At 30.3% G+C, this 18,055-nt stretch overlaps 3 protein-coding genes across 3 annotated transcripts; 2 read left to right on the top strand and 1 right to left on the bottom strand.

The window, feature by feature from the left end:
- The first annotated feature begins 5,349 nt into the window (after positions 1-5,349).
- Positions 5,350-6,523, top strand: LOC123206687 (transcription factor JAMYB-like). The gene is made up of 3 exons (XM_044623887.1): positions 5,350-5,518; positions 5,601-5,730; positions 5,827-6,523. Exons 1-3 carry the CDS (start codon positions 5,350-5,352, stop codon positions 6,521-6,523), a joined length of 996 nt encoding a protein of 331 aa, XP_044479822.1.
- A 679-nt stretch (positions 6,524-7,202) lies between these two features.
- LOC123206689 (LOB domain-containing protein 4-like) lies at positions 7,203-10,053 on the bottom strand. The gene is made up of 2 exons (XM_044623889.1): positions 9,645-10,053; positions 7,203-7,667 (listed from the first exon to the last, which is right to left on the bottom strand). The coding sequence occupies exons 1-2, from the start codon at positions 9,816-9,818 to the stop codon at positions 7,362-7,364; spliced, it is 480 nt and encodes a 159-aa protein (XP_044479824.1). The 5' UTR covers positions 9,819-10,053; the 3' UTR covers positions 7,203-7,361.
- A 2,733-nt stretch (positions 10,054-12,786) lies between these two features.
- LOC123206691 (scopoletin 8-hydroxylase-like) lies at positions 12,787-17,143 on the top strand. Its single transcript, XM_044623891.1, has 3 exons — positions 12,787-13,436; positions 14,240-14,585; positions 16,743-17,143. The coding sequence occupies exons 1-3, from the start codon at positions 12,937-12,939 to the stop codon at positions 16,989-16,991; spliced, it is 1,095 nt and encodes a 364-aa protein (XP_044479826.1). The 5' UTR covers positions 12,787-12,936; the 3' UTR covers positions 16,992-17,143.
- The last annotated feature ends 912 nt before the right edge of the window (positions 17,144-18,055 follow it).

Genomic DNA, 18,055 nt, shown 5'->3' with positions numbered 1-18,055 from the left:
CATATCATTTGAGATGTCATACGTTCAATTATAACAATAGTCATCTAAGAAGACTCTATCGATGGAATAGTAGTATGAGAACGCTAAAATAGATCAGATAGGTATATAAAATGTTAGACAAACATCTAAGAGTATCACTTAATAAAATAGTTAAAATACTAATTATAAATTTGTTGTATACAAAGTGTTAAGATATCACTTACTTACTAAATATTTATCACTTATCTTGCTTCTTATTATAGTTTTACAAATAAGTGTGTTGAGTAATGGGTTGTGGGGGAGTCAACAGGGTTACAGGATGGTATGAGATATTGCATGAGAGGATGTTACATTTATCTACGATATTTTTGACCCGTAATAAGTCTGTGGGTCAACTTTATAAAAACCCAATACGACCCGGCATTATATATTATAGGCCAGTCCAATCCATAAGGGTCACTACATTGTGGGCTTGATCCGATACAACCTGCAAGTCCTGTAGACAGCCAGTTATCACCTCTTTCTCCACTGAATACGGAACTATTCCCACAAGTATTTTGTTGCATAGAGTACCACTGTCATATCATATTAATTATATAATATGGTCCATCGCTTCATTTGATTGGCGATTTACCTCCTACACGGTACTTGAATCACATTTTTTCCCTTGACAAATCTTTTGGCCAAATCTCAGAGCCGATCTCATAGTTGAAAAAAAGGGGATTAATATATTCAAAGAGTTTCGTGTGGGTGTGGGTGTGGCTAGGCGCAGGTATAGATTCAAGAGTTGATAATTGAATTTAGGGATTAAATATATGATGATGTTCAAGTAAAAGATATATAGTGACAGCTACCCTCAAAAAAACATGTGTAACTTCAACTGGGTACAGGCTGTTAAGGAATGAAATTAATGCAAATGGTGTCATTGAAGAATGTGATGCTTCTTGGATTTGATGATTTTGTTCTTTATTAATGGCAGCTTGTCAGGAGAAAGGAACGCATAGAAGATATAATTTGATTGGAATACTTGAATCTTCCATTGTTTCATATATTCTGTGACGTGCCTTCATTCATGTATATATTTTATAATCTTACGGATATATATAAATATGTATAAACATACTGAGAAGTCAAGGTAGATAAAAAGAGCAAATGACTGTAAAAATTTGGTTAAACATGGAGAAATGCAAAGGCTAAACCACAAACTGTGTATTTTAATTAGAATGCCAAAAGACTTATTCCTACCCAAGTTTCGTGTAATTTTTATCTTATATCCATTAACTTTAAAAAACTCAAATATTCACTATCCTATTAAAATACACTGTTAAGGTTAAGAGTAAAATATCATTTAGATAAAATTATTAAAAAAACGAATTATTGGTCAAACACAAATCTATGTGCATTTGTGTTCGTCCAATCTATGCATCAACCAATCCACATAGATCAACCGATGCATATATCCGTGCAATGAATGATCGCCAGAGAAGAAAGGAAAATAATGAAACCTTGGGGGGAAATGATAGCTTTTTAAACTTTTGACAGGACAAATTATTATATTTTTAAACCAACAGAGACAATATAATAAAGTATTAGTTTTTAAAAATATTTTTAACTAAACGATATTTTTATCTTTAACCTTAATAGTGAATTTTAACTGAAGAGTATGTATTTGAGTTTTTGAAAATTAATGGGTATAAGTTTAAGTTTTCACCAAATCTTGAGTGGGAATAAGTCTTTTGGCCTAATTAGAAAGAGGAGCAATATTATTTATATATAATTTTGATATATAATTTAGATATACAAATGATATGTTATCATATAATTGGATATTATTTTCTTTATGACAAGATCATCCATATATGTATACACCGATCTAGAAACTATAATAATAAAACTGTCATTAATCAATTGATCACAATCCAACCCAGCACCCACATAAGATTATATGAGGCAAATGGAATATATTGTGAAAACTGGCAAGTAATCCTTCAAAAGGAAAAAACAAGATATGTCTCAAAGAAAGAATTTGTTCTCTTGCTGGCTTTCTTCCATCGACTCCCTACTTTTAGGGGGGCCAGGAATATTACCATACAAAGAATCGTTCTAGATGAGACTTCATTTGACTTATAAACAATTTTGGTTTATTAATGACTGATTGTGTAATTAGATGAACAATATTCATTAGGAAGTTTCTTGAGACTTCTGTGGATAGAGCGTCACCCTCATCCTCCCTGCACTCTTTATTGATCTGATTGGAAAAGTTTGGGTCTCTGCGGCCTTCATAGATCAAAAGGTCAGGAAATCTTCCGACAATTCACCAAGATTAGCTCCAATTAGTTTTGAGTTAGTGGCATCTGATGTGATGACAATAACAGTCCAGAGTTTGATTTGTCCTCTGTTACATTTGAAAAAAACTAATTTTCTGTTTATCTGTTAAAATCATCCATTAATTTTTACAATCAAATTGTATTTATGTCTTTTTTTTTTAATATTATATTAAAGATATTTTTAAAAATTTCCTAAATGTAGATATGGTAACGGGTCGTTTTAGGACGTGTCATTACAACTTTGATATGGTCTACCATGTCTGTGGGTTATGTTAGGTCAAGACCCACATAATAACGGATCTTTTGTATCGGGCCCATTTGTATAAATGTAAAATCCCTCGACACAATCATGTCAGACTTTTAACGAGTTAGCCTATGTTTAATTATTATATAAAATTAAATAAAAATTATTTTCCAGTTAATAAAACCGATAACAGTATCTCAAAATTTTTATTGATAATCTTTCATTTGTAGTAGAGGAATACTATGGTTACATGATGAAAAATATTCACAAATATTATAAATCTATTCATTTAAATAATATATAATTATAAATATAAGTGCAATATATATACTATCTATTCATCCTCAATGTCCAGATTCTTGAATTCTTCAAATATATCTTCTATGACCTGATTTTGTAATTTGAAGTCAACTTTCACTCAATCTTTTATACACATGATGGTCTCAACCATGTTAAGGTATAAGTTCGATCGTCTATTATCCAACATGCATCCACCTACACTAAAAAAAATTTTAATACTATAATATATCACACTAAAGGGATTAGTAGATCTTATGTCATGGTAGAAAGCACAGAAAAACTTTCTTGATTTGTTTTTCATCATGCTAAAACATCAAATTTGTCATTATCAACATATCGTTTAATAATTTCAAGAAAATTATTAATATTAATATAATTATAAAACTCACAAAAAATTACACTTTGACTCACATGTTACTTACTTTTGCATAAAAGTAACCATATACATAATTTTCTTTTATATGAACTTATCTCTGATTCAGAAGTTTGTGCCATTTTCTACTATTTTCATAAATAATATACATTTTAAATAAAAAAATTTGAACATCATCTATGCTGTTAGTGTTTGTTTGTATTAAATTTTTATTTATAACATCTAAACAATTTTTAACTTAATAATTTTATCCTAAAATCTAAAACGGTGGTAGTTGAAAAAAGTAAAGAAACTTGTGTCCAATTTTTTTTATTTGTCTAGACATTTTTTCAAAAGTATTATGATAACTATATTTTTTTAAAATTACTTATTTCTAACATATTATATAAAATTAAATATGTAGTTAGATAGTACACATTTGAATATTAGTTTGTGACTGTTTTCAAAGGCTTTAACGTATTTATTAGAGTCATGATAATCTCTCAATCATAATCAATTAAAAAAACAAGATTTTCATAATCCTTTTGTTAGATATTGAAGAAATGTGTTATAGCTACTTCAAACTCTTTGTTTGTTTTCAAAATAAGGTATATATATTGAATTCATCTAGTTTTAACATCAATTTTTAACTTTTTTTTGTCTTAACCCTTTTGAGAGATAGAAATTATGATATGTTTAAATCCATGATAGGGATGATGAAATGTAAGCGATGATATATAAGTGATGATATATCTAATTATTGATGTTTGATCTTTAGCTAAGCTCAAACAATCATGAGCTATTAAATTTATAATATGATATGTACACCTAATATGATATAATTTTCCACAAAATGGACCAGATAAATTATTCAACATTAATTCAATTACTCCATCATTATTTTTCACATTATCTAAAGTAATTAAAAAAATTGAACTATTAATTTTATATTCATTAAAAAAGATATCAGTTAATATTTGATAAATTGTAATACCATTACGGAGAATATTCTAATTATCTAAATACAATTACCTTTTGCACAACTATCAATCAAAATTAATAAAATGGACAATTGTGCAAAGGTATCCTATGTCCTGATTTGTTGCAATCTATAAGTTAAAAGTAATTGAAATAACATCATTAAAATTAAAAAGTTCTCTTATAATTTTTAATTTGATTAATTCATAATTCCTAACTATATTTGACCTAATGATAAAACTAGGAATTCTTTTAAAGGTGGGGTAAATACTATCTTGCATTATCAATTCTAAAATGTTCATTTTTAGTATAAGAGAATGATGGGTTAGAAACTACAACATACTTGGTCATATAATCTCACATTTTAGTTTGATCGTGGATGCAACTGAAGATTTCTCCAATGCGCCCAAAATTGCTCAGACCTTCTGCTATACTAGCGCTGCCAATGGATCAAGATCTAGTGAAGGTAATTTATTGTTGACCTCTTATCTTATGTGAAATTTTTTTACAATATTTTGTAATATGTTAACGAAGATGATCAATGCCACCTATACTAACATATGTCAAATATAAATTGCAGCATTTGCAGATTACCTGTTGAATAAATATACTTTCTATCATTTCCTTTGTTTGATCAAAGTGATTCTATATAATAAATTTTTACTTAATTTTTTTCCTCGCTAAGCCTATGGTTAACCCACTTTCACGTGTTGGTGCTCATGCTCTAGATGCATCATCAATAATATCATTAGTGTTATAGTATTCAAACTAATTAAACTCACTTGAGTCTAGATTTATTTGTAATTTTTTAATGAATGATTGGCAAAATTGTAAGCAAAACAGATGCTAAATTTTGGGGTGCAACTATCAAATTTTGAAACTATTGCAGGGCGAATTAGAGGTTTAAAATTTCCAAAAAGCACCCCTAAAATTTGAATTAACATCCTAACATTTTCAAAAATTAAATTATCCTCTCACATATGATCACATTTCATTAGCATCTCTATTTATACTTTTATTAACATATGATTATACTTTATTAACACCTCTATCTATATAAATCCCCTCTCGTATCAAATCTTTGCCATGGGCGAATCCATATTTTGTAACTTTCATCTTAATCAAAATACCCGTTCTATTCTTCTTCTTCTTAAATTCAAATTATAGAAATGGAAGCTGATCACATGGGAGATTTTAGTTCTTCAACTTGCGATCAACGAAGTGAAGAAGAAGTGGAGGTGAGAAAAGGGCCATGGACTCTTGAAGAGGATTCATTGCTTATGAATTACGTTAGAATTCATGGTGAAGGTCGTTGGAACTCTGTAGCTCGCTGTGCAGGTTAGGTTACTAATAGAATGAAATTGGTATTCTCTTTTGCTTATGTTCTTAGGAGATCACTAACAGAGATGTATGTATACAGGACTAAAACGAACGGGAAAAAGCTGCAGGCTAAGGTGGTTAAATTACTTGCGCCCAGATGTTCGAAGGGGAAACATCACTCTTCAAGAACAACTAATGATTCTTCAACTCCACTCTCGCTTGGGAAACAGGTAGTTTATTAATCTTATATTAACTCCAGTATTTTTGATCTAATTGAGTATTTTTCCCCCAAGAACTTTAATACTAATTGGAGATTGAAATCGAAGGTGGTCAAAAATAGCTGAACATTTGCCAGGAAGAACAGACAATGAGATAAAAAACTACTGGAGAACAAGAGTTCAAAAGCAAGCAAAGCAGCTCAAATGTGACGTTAACAGTAAGCAATTTAGAGATGCCATGCTTTACGTTTGGATGCCTCGTTTAATTGAGAGGATCCAAGCGGCAACAACCAATTCACCAACGATTCAACCCACTTCAAACCTCACCACCACCACCATCACCACCACTGCAGAGACTACAAGCACTCATGCAGACTTACGCATGAGTCAAATTCATCACTCCACTGAGTTGTCTTGGGACTCCGTGGATGCCCATATAGACAATTCACAAAACTGGTCAGAGCTTTACCCATATAACACGTCTGGCTTATGGGACTGGTCTAAATCGAGTTTAGATATTCACTTGTCTTGGGACTCGATGGATGCCTGTCTGGATAATTCACAAAACTGGTCGGAGCTTTACCCATATAACATGTCTAGCTCATGGGACTGGTCTAAACCGGGTTTGGATATCCAATTATCTCGGGACTCGGTGGATGCCCATATAGACAATTCACAAAACTGGTCAGAGCTTTACCCATATAGGACGTCTAGCTCATGGGATTGGTCTAAATCGGGTTTGGACGTCCATGAAGGCGATCAGTCATTGGAGAGTTTGTCAAATGATGAGGGTGTCTGGTTGTAGCAATAAATTTACATCTAATAAAGTTAATATTGTTTTAATATCTCTTCAACTTTTTTGTTATAATGAATATATTAATTTGTTAATGAATTATTATATCATTTATTTAAGAAAATAATATCTTTATATACTAGTATTCTTATTCCTTAAAAAAGTTTTAATAGGATTATTAAAACTAGGAGAAATTCTAAAGTGATTCTTCATAAGTTTAGGCCCGGAAGCAAGACCCTTATCTACTAACTGGACAACAAGACACGTGTAAATTATGCCTTTAGTCTAAGTGATTGTCTAATCACACCATAATTAGGAGTGGATTTGATCTAAGCCACGACTCAATTCAAACACTGGATTTCAAATTTGAGCTCCAGTTAGATCTAAAATCAACTCATTTATTCATCTAGTGATATTATTTATCTTTTAATAATATTATTCACCCTCCAACGACACCTCTCACTCCGTCAATAACCTTTTGGTGATATTATGCTCTAGCTTGAAACTTTGATCTTAGCTGGAGTCAACTCCAAGCTCAATTCAGCTTATCTCATATTGATCCCACCCCTAACCATAATCAACCTATTTGCTTCAATTCATGCATTATAAATTTGTATATGATAAATTGATAACTCATATAAACATATAACTATATATTAAGATTTAATTAATTATTTACAATAAGGTCAAGGATCATCATCATCATCATCATCATCTCTCAGTGGTCAACATATAGCTATAGCTATATATATAATTAAAGATGTGAAAAACGAAATTAAAGAAACAAAAGAAAGGAAGACAATAAAGCACATGCAAGCCACCATTGATCCTAGCGAGGGCAATTAATTAATTAGCATGACCATAAAGGCCCTCCATTAATATCTGGTTGATCGACATGCATGTCCATGGAGAAGAAGGACTTGGCTGCCGGGGAAGAAACAACAGCAGCAGCGTTGGCGGCTTCCGAAGCAAATTGCCACATTCTCATTTGCACGACTTCAGCTTGAGCAAGCGCCAGTTGAGTTTGCAGGGAGTCGATCTGTTGCTGCAAACAAGAAATTGCTCCAACGCAACCGTACACTGGATCTCTCACTCTTGCATTGGCTTCATACACCATTGAACTCACTGCATCGCTGCGTTGGTGCTCTGGAAGTTCCTGTATTAAATTTCATGCAAGAACACAACCCACAAATTGGATGATTTGAGGAGAAAGTTCCATGCATGCATGGCACCTAGAAGAATTAATATGCTAATGTATGATCAATTCATCAATTTTACTGCCGATTACAAGAGAAAATTAATTTAGAATTTTAATTAATTCAGAAGTTTCATGATATTTTATTACTAGAAGGAAAAGTGTCTTCTACCGGGTGCAAATATACAAAGAGAGAGAGAGTTGATGAGCTCACTTGAAAGAGCATTGAAATGATCAATTCATCTCTTAATTTGGAAACTTTTTAATATAATATATGAAATACATTAATAAAATATTTAAAATTTTCACTGATTCTCTTAAATTTAATTTTTTTTATCAATCTTTTTTTATATTTTATTGTTATTCAATTTTGACAGTGTTAAATTTTATTTCTGACTTCACCTACGATCAAGCTAAAACATCAAAGGATCAGCTTTATTTTGACGCAAATTACAATATGTACCATGATCTCTAATGTTATTAAGTTGATAATCTCCGTTAAGTGTATATTTTCCCTCAATGTACTAATCATATTTACCCATAATTAGTAAGATTGATAATGTCATGATAAACATTTCATCAAATAATTGTATGGTTTTAAATTATAGATAAAATAATTAAATAATTTGATTATCTAATTATATGATAAATACATCAGTTTAATCGTACTTATTAATATCTACAATTAAAATTTTATATATAAACGATTGAATATTAAAAAATACAAACTAATGTGTTACTATATTTTGAATTAAAAATAAAATAAATAATTAAATTACAAAACTACCAAGTAATATATTAATTTATTTACGCCCATTAATTGCAACGTTTACTGGGAAGTTGTGATGTAATGGTTGGTTAATAATATTATAGTTAAACTCTTAATTATATGTGTAGAAATAAAATAATTATAACAAAATTGATTTAATAAAGGTCGAATAAATTAATGTGCCTACATCAATCACATCTTCGATCTCTTTTACAAGTAATTGTCTCTTACGACACTATCTATCAATGTAAAGCATGCGCACAGATGATTCATAGAGATTACTTCAAAGATAAGAATTCCATGGCTCAAAAAAGCTACTTAGTGGTCGTAAAGTAAGTCTTCAAATTTCCATGTAAGAAATTATGAAAGGCTAATTTATTACCTTTACTTGTTCTCTTTCTCATTTTACTAAGAATCTTTCGTGCGACAGTAAAATTATATATATCTAGTTTTAAAAATTTAATTATATATTTAAATAATATGTCATTTTACTAAAATTTTGATATAGAACGAATCCAAACAAAGTTCAATTTAAAGTCAACTTAAATTAAAAAGAATTAATTTGAGATTAATAAACAGAGGTTTGAACTTGTTTATTTAAATACGTCTAATCTTTAATTTGAAGTCAACTCATTCATTTTGAGTTTGAGTAATTTGGATCAAATCTAACTCTGATTTTAGATCAACCAATAGTCTGTAGGGAGATTATTGGGTTATCTCATATCTTTAGAAAAAGGGAAAGTGCAAGGAAAAGTCATTTTCTTTAAACTAGTTTTTTCAAGTTAGAGAGACCCAGGAACAAATAACAATAGGGTTGATTAATCTTATAATTACAAAGAGTTCTCTCTTTCAATCTGGAATCTTTTAGAAGTCATTTTTTATTTTAAGTTGGAAAAAGGAGTATATATAGTTATTTAGATGAGTAATATTTATTGTTTATTTTATCATTAATTTAAAATTATTCAATTACATAATGATATTTCAATTTATTTATATCTATAAGTATCGAATCGTTTGTATATAAAGTATTATTGTATTGTATTTTATATATATATATATATATATATATATATATAAACATTTCTTTAATTTTCTAGCCTAAACAAAGCATTGTGACAGAGATTAATTAGGTTTTCAAGAGCGAAAAAAGAGAAGAATGGAAAGCGAACCTGTAACATCTTGTTAACATTGCTGGCACCGAACACCTTGTGGACACTGGCAAACTTTTGAGGCTCATCGGCTGGAAAATAAGGTGCAAAAACACAGTCAGCACATCTCCGCCGCAGAAGTTTGCATGCAGCGCATGGCGACAGTGTACCTTGCTTTCTACCACTCTCCTTCATACTTTATGAATAATAAAAACAAGAAAATTTCAGAAAAAAAAAAAAAGAATAAAGCAACTTAAGAATATGGACGATCAGAAAAGAGAGAAGAGGAAGGGGGGCTTGAAGGGAGAGGTGGTGGGTGTTATATAGAGAAAGAAGAGAAGGTATTTGACAGGAAATCTTTGAAGTGTTCCACCATGGAAGAGGGCTTAGATTCTGATGACAAAATAGGTCGTTTTTGTCAAGATCTTTTGCCCCACCTCAGCATGATATTTTGTCTCGCTTTTTCTTCTTTTTAAAGTTTAAATATCATATTTAAGTTTGCTTTGGTAGATTATGTTTAATTACTTTATTAGATTATTCAATAATGATAGAATCTGGTAGATTTACTGAATAATATAATGAAAGGTTACAAGAAGAGAGTGCATTGCTTCTTCTCATAAGCAACTTATACTCTGTGTTTTAAAATTTGGGTCGGATTGATTGATTTGATCAAAAATTGATGACAAATCTAATTTAAATTATGACTAAAAACCATTTTAATTATCAGATTGAATCAACCCAATTACAATAGTTTAGATTATATATATAATGATTAATTATATAATATTATTTTGAATATTATATTTATAAAGTTAATCAATATAATTATTAATCAAATGAGGGTTAACTGTCACTTAGACAAAAATCACCTTTTTATCATAGCGACATTTGGCCTAATTCTGAAAATATTGATTTTTGATTTTGAATTTTGTGAAGATCACATGGCAACTTGTTTATCGTGGTTACTTACAAAGCACAACTCTTGCAGTTAGGGAGTTTAATTCATACAAGTAACATATAGTTGACTATATATTTCATGTGTATTGGCCAAAAGCCAAACTTATACAATGCATACACATGGATTATATAAAAATATAAACTTGCTTTATACTGTTTTAGGGTTTGTGAGACGTCATTTTGGGCTTTGTATTTAGCTTCCAATAAGGGTTTTTACTTCAAAGAGAAGAGATTCTATTAATAAGATACCATTATGATGACTTGGATCACTCTTTGATCCGATTGAAGATTATGTCCGATCAAATGGGTGGACTTATATATATATATATATATATATATATATATATATATATATATATATATATATATATATATAATGTTAAACAACACATGTTTTTAATCCAATTCAAAACATGAACAATTACTATCGTGATATTATGTGATTAATATTATTATATCTTTAATTTAAAATTATTTAATCATATATATGATTAATAAAATTATGTGTACATATTTTAACATAGATGATATATCATCATATGATTAAGTGATTTTGAATTAAGAATAAAGTAATATTTATTTATATAATGACACATCAACTGTAGACATATTTTATATACTTAAAATGTGCATATGTAGCATTGTTCATATAAAATATATATTATTCATATATTATTATGTTTCTCAGTTTTGGCTTTGAACCAAACAAAATTTATTAACATTGGGTATAAATTTGATTTTTTGAAACTTAAAAAGCAAAAATTTGTCATTTCATCAAATTTTGGGTGAGAAATAATCAGTACTGATGCAACACGATTCAACTAGTTCAACCTCGCTCAAGTCAATTTGGTTTGGGCTCCTTGGGGACAAAATAATAGATGGCACAAACACCAGTCAAATAGATTAATGATGTCAATATGACATAATTAAAATTTAATACAAGTTATAAACGTTTTTAGCACAATAGAACCTGTGTCTTATCACAAACTTGAAACCAAGGTTAAATTCTTACCTTCATCCTCAAAGGTTCTTATTAAGTAAATGAATGATGATGATATCAACATGACGATCGAACCGTTTTGAGTAAGATCTCTAATCGAGATTAAACAAGAATAAAATTATGTAGATAAATAAATATTGCTAACTTATTTGCACAAATTAAGATTATAGTTTATGATTAAGTGATATACTTATTTATTTTTTCTCTTATTTTAAAATTACTTAATCAAATGTTTTACAATAGGCTATATGAATAAGTTTGTGTAATTTATTTACACATTTAATATTACTTTTAATACAAGCCTAATTTAATTCAATTGCCCTTTTTCATGCTCTATGAGTCTTAGTAAATTTAAAATGATAACAATACACGCAAGGTGAGTTAGGTAGAAAGTCCCCATCATTTATTATATAGGGTGGTAAGCAAGGAGGAAGGATAATATAAAATATGATTAGCGCAAATTCGAACTAAAATAAGTCTGAACAAAGTTTAACTTAAAATTGGCTTAAAATCAATGAATTGAGGTTTAAACTTGTCTTAAAAATGAATTAACTTTGAATTTAATCTAAACCAACCTAAACTTGAATGTTTAGATCAGTTTAAACTCAATATTCTTTTATGAAAATGGGTCCAATTCTTGTATTCAAAGTGCACTTGTTCGATTCAAGCTTGAACAACTTAAATCTAATCTAACCCTAAATGTAATTGCTTTATAAAAGTATCTAAAATTTTCAAAAAGAGCGGCAAAATTGAAGGACATAATAAATATGAATAATTATATACCTATATGGTTAAATAATTTTAAATTAAAAATAAAATAATATTCAATTATATGATATCATGATAGTAATTGTTTATACCTATATTTATAATCATTATTAGTGTAAATAGTAGTGCACTTTCACTTACGAGTATTAAAAAAATTATTTCATCGAATCGAAAAATAGATTATTTAAAAAACTAACTCATATATCAATTTAAGGATATAACAACACTGATATTTCAGTATGGTTACCAGTTTTCAAAAAACAATAAAGCGCCGAACTATGTTTTGTTAAAAAGTTGGTGAACCTATGAAATTCCCATTTATGATTTTCTTTTTGTAATTGGTTAGGTTAAAAATAATGTCAAACCCATTGGGTTATCCACACCCCTGGTTTACTTGTGAGAAAGAAGATTCAAAGAATCAGGCATTATATTTGCTTGTTTTAATATACTATCGTTCTTGAAAGCCCTGCCTCTTGCCTCCGAGGAGTACATGGAATTGAAAAATTCTATTCATTCATGAAAGTCAATTAGCAGGTTTAGTATATATAGGCACCTTTTGCAGTCACTTGGTCATAATACTTCATATCAATGGCTCCAAGTTTCAACGACTGTGAATCGCTCTTCAACTTCGTTGTTAAAAAGGGCAATGGCGTGAAAGGCATGGTGGACATGGGGCTATCAGAGGTACCAGATCCCTACATTCAACCGCCACTAGAGCGAATCGACAAGCAAACTGCACGCCTACACGCTCTGCCGCCCATCGACTTGACCAAGCTTGACGGGGCTCAGCACGAGCAAGTGGTGGAAGAAATTACCCGAGCTGCTAGCACTCTTGGGTTCTTCCAAGTGGTGAACCATGGCGTGCCCGTTGAGTTGCTGGAGTCGCTTAAGGAAGCTGCTCACGCTTTCTTCGGCCAGTCGCCGGAAAAGAAGGCTGCTTATTGCAAAGGCGTGAGTCCGAGCCCCTTGGTGAAATATGGAACGAGCTTTGTGCCTGAGAAGGAGAAAGCATTGGAATGGAAAGACTATGTTAGTATGATTTATACTAGTGACGCTGAAGCCCTTCAACAGTGGCCTCAAGGGTGCAAGTAAGATCTCCACTTCACAGTTTTTACTCAAAATTTTGACGGTTTCTTAATATGGTTTCCTATAGAGTAATTACATTGTCCCACCCAAGTTTTGGCCTGAAAACCTTCCCCAGCAGTGATGACATAGATAACATATTTTCATTAAATTTGATTTAAAAAACTAACATTATACCGACAAAATAGTAATTTCATCATTCATAAATTTTAAAAAATTAAAAAAAACCATTTCACATATCAAATTGAGAAATTTCATATATGACAATTAGACCTGTTTACGAGTTTGAAAATATACAATTTAGTGTTTGCAAAAATTTAGAAACCCTTGCCATCACTTAGAATCTCACCTCATAATATAGTCTTCACCACTTATAATAATATGACCATTTTCTCTTCCACCTCACAAGAAGTTGGCTAAGAAGTTGACATCATCAAATTTTGTCAATGAATTGACGATGCCACCAATTCAAGATGAAATTTGATTCGTATGGTCAAATTTTGTCAACAATGGTAGGATTTAGGGTTTAAATGATGGAACATAGTTTTGTGTAAATTGGAAATCTATATGATTCTTTTTTAATTTTGTTAATTTTGGGAAAATATAATAATTTTGAAAAACAAATTATTAGAGATTACATAATAATTTAACTTTTTAATACCGTCTTAGGTTATTTTTCAGTCAACAGAGCTTTATTTCGGATTAAAAATATTATTTATGTTATTAAGGGGTAGAAAGGTTTTTGAACCAAACTATGGGTGGGACAAGTGATTTACTCTTTCTTATGTATCTCTCTTATTTTTGCAAGGGAAGTTGCACTCGAGTACTTAAGAACATCAATCAAGATGGTGAGAAAACTACTTGAAGTTTTGTTTCAGAATCTTGGAGTGACTCTTGAAGACTCCAAAATCGATGCTTTAATTGGGACCAAGATGGTGAACATGAACTATTATCCTGCATGCCCTAATCCAGAGCTTACTGTTGGTGTGGGACGGCACTCAGATCTTGGCATCCTTACTGTTCTTCTTCAAGATGGAATCGGTGGTTTATATGTAAAAGTAGAAGAAGATCTTGATTCAGGAAGAAAAGGCCAATGGGTTGAGATTCCGCCAGTACCCGGTGCTTTAGTTATCAATGTTGGCGACTCTCTACAGGTTAGATTATAATTTCGATCTGAGCCTCAAAATATATATAATTCTTTGTCTACCTCAAAATTTTAAAATTTTAACATTTGAAAGAATTTATATTTAGGTCAAAAAGGTCGTATTTCACCCCAAGATTAGTCTTTTATAGAGTTTCTAACTATTAACTTTAAAAAACTAAATATTCATTAATCTTTTAATTTTGGGATAACAATATTAGAGTGACAAATCACGCGACTGAGATTTGAGCATCGTGGTCGAGATCCCCACTCTTCGAGCATCAGACGAATCAAAAAATGGTCACCTTTTCTTCTTCTTCGGCCATCAACGAAAGATGGGTGGGGAAAGTCGACTTTTGGTTGTCAAAAAAGCCCCCATAAAATATTCCAAATCCTAAAAGGAATTTGCCACTTTTCAAACCTTAGGTGGGGAGGTGAAGAGGGAAATTATTAAATTTTTATATTTAGAAGAGAAATGTAATAAAATTTTAATTTTTTAAAATAATTTTGCTATATGACGATTTTACTTTTAACTATAACAACAAAAATTAAGAGATGAATAAGTGTTTGAGTTTTTTAAAGTTAATTGATAGAAATTTGGAAAAAGACTAATTTTTAGGTGGAAATAAGTCATTTAACCCATATAGCATTGGTGTTGTCTCGTTGGATACCTAGTAAGTTAATTTAAGTTGCATGGTATGACATTGTACCTGCAAATGATATTATTGATATTGTCTCGATTTGTAGATAGTAAGTTACTTAACATTACGAGATATTATTCGTTTTGATCTTTATTGATCTTATAGTTTTGCCTTTACAAGATACCTCTTGAAGAAAAGGAAGACATTGGTTTTATAATGACTTAAGAGAGGTAGCGGTGAACCGAGCCGGGTCTAAGGTTGGTATAGTAGTAGATCTTATTGGTCAGGTCAGCCCATAAAAAGTATAAGGCCAACGACTTGATCTTATATATAGGATTAGGCTAAATTCTACAGTATTGGGTTGAGCTCAACAATGACCGGCCGGCCTAAAATTTAAAAGAATTAATTTGAACTGATAGCATTGAATATGAATTCCATAAAAATGAATGCCTATGCAAATTAAAATCTCTTTCGAATCCAAGTCAAATTATTTCAAAAACCTTGAACTTCTCATGGGAGTCTTCAATTGTACCGTCCTTTTTAGCCCAGACGTGACCGTCTTTCCTAAAATCTCTTAAACTTTTGCTTGTCATTGTCAATTATAAAGAGTGCACCGCCCGAAAATAGAAATAAATGCAAATCAACCAACCAGCAAATGTATGTAAACATTTGACTCTAAAATGAAACAATACTTGTCGGCCTTTCTTGTCATTCAGATATACGTAAATCAAGGCTTTCATGTTTTGCAAATATTTCAGCCGCTTTAAACCATCGGAGTTGAGCCTGTTCCCATATTTCTTCAGCAGCTGTATAATTTCAATCATCAACATCATTTTAACCAACAAAACAATTGAAATCTTCTCAACTATGGAGCTCGTTTGTTATTAAGAACACTTACTTAGCCCAACAGGGACGCCTGTAGCTGGAAGCTCCATAACAGAGGGGTTAAGATGAAGAGAAATGAGACAGAAGTTGCAGAAAACAACGTAGTTTCTTTCCCCTTTTTTTTTTAAATATATAGCAACAGTTATGGGCTGGCCGCCCTTACTGCCCATGGGCAGGGCCTGAACGCTACAGTATGGGCCTGGTCTTATTGTGCCGGGCTTTTTTGTTGTACTTTGGGCCAACCGACTTATTTAACACCTCTACTCAAAACTTAGAAAACCGAAGAATTTGAAGAGAGCACCAAATAGTTGATATTATCCTTTAAAACAATATCATTGTTAATGTTGTCTTAATATACACATGACAGATTACTTAAAGTCGTGAAGTATTGTCTATCTTAATCTTTGTTGGTTTCACAGTATATCTCTTAAAAAACATCTCACGAGAGAGAGAGAGGTGATCTGTAGATTTATATTAACCTAAAATCTTAGTTTCTATTCAATGTGTGATTTTTGTCATCACCATATAACTTCATATATGTGTGTAAGGAACTCATGGCAATTTTTGTTTCAATTATCTCAGCTTGACTTAAGTTGTAAGTTGATTTATAAGATGATTAACAAAGTGTCGTGCATGGTTTTCAGATAATAAGCAATGGCAGGTACAAAAGTGCTGAGCATAGAGTAGGCACCACAAGCACCAATTCAAGAGTGTCAATCCCAATCTTCACAATGCCCAAACCAACAGAGAAGATCGGGCCTCTGCCTCACCTTGTGGAGCAAGAGGGGACTTGTTTTAAAGAGCTTCTGTTCCAGGATTACATGAACAATTTCTTCAGCAATGCTCATGATGGGAAGAAGTCTCTTGAATTTGCACTAGCCACCTCCCTCTAGCTAATTCCATTTATATGATCAATCAACCATGCATGCATGTCCAAGAAGTTTCATTTCTCTATCTCTATCTCTATCTCATAATATAAAAACCCTAAATAAACGAAGAGCAATGTTGCATTGTATACATTCAATACGAGTATCCAATTAGGTATTTAAATAATATGTCATCATATGATTGAATATTATTTTATAATTTAAAATCATTCAATCACATGATAACATATTATTTAATTATCTAATTAAATATTCAAAATTAAATATTAGTTAGCTCTTGTTTTTGCATGGTTCATGTTTAAGGTTTCCTGCCTTGAATTTGAAATTATAAACAACTTTATAATTTTGCTATTGGAACTTGTTATCTACTATTTTGGGTTGAAGTAAAGTTAATTTGTTTAAACAAGGCAATTTTGACTTTAACAAAGGGATTACATAATTTGATACTACCTTACAAATAGTGAATTGTACACAGGTTTAAAGAAGGCAATTTTGACTTTGTACTCCTACCCTACCAAAATTGTAACCAGAACTCCGTTGACGTAAGTTTTTAAAATACAGGCTGATCAACTTAAAAATATTTTATATTTTTTCAAAACAAATTTTTACTTCATCAAAAAAAAAAAAAATATATATATATATATAAAATTAGTATTACATATATTATTATATGATTAAATATTTTTAAATTAGAAATAAAATAATATTTAATTATATGATAATAAATTATTATTTATATATAAAATTATGTATATAATTTTATATATATAGAGAGAGAGAAAGAGAGCACTACAAAACAAACTCTATATAGAATCTATAGTGATTGAATTATGTATTATATTATATATCAAAATCCTAATTTTAAGTATTATGTATTAAATATTATATCATATTATATAATATCATTTAAAAAAATAAAAAAATAAAAAATATAATTAATATATTATTATTAAAAAATATATTTTAAATATTTTAAAAAATTAAAATTATATATATATATATTCATATTATATTATTATTTTTATTTAAAATATATTAATTTATATTAATAATATATATTATATTATATT

The sequence above is a fragment of the Mangifera indica genome, unplaced genomic scaffold (genome assembly GCF_011075055.1).
Source record: "Mangifera indica cultivar Alphonso unplaced genomic scaffold, CATAS_Mindica_2.1 Un_0045, whole genome shotgun sequence".
In the NCBI taxonomy this organism is placed as follows: Eukaryota; Viridiplantae; Streptophyta; class Magnoliopsida; order Sapindales; family Anacardiaceae; genus Mangifera; species Mangifera indica.
Note: the sequence above shows the minus strand (reverse complement) of the source record. Positions and strands in the feature narration are given on the sequence as shown.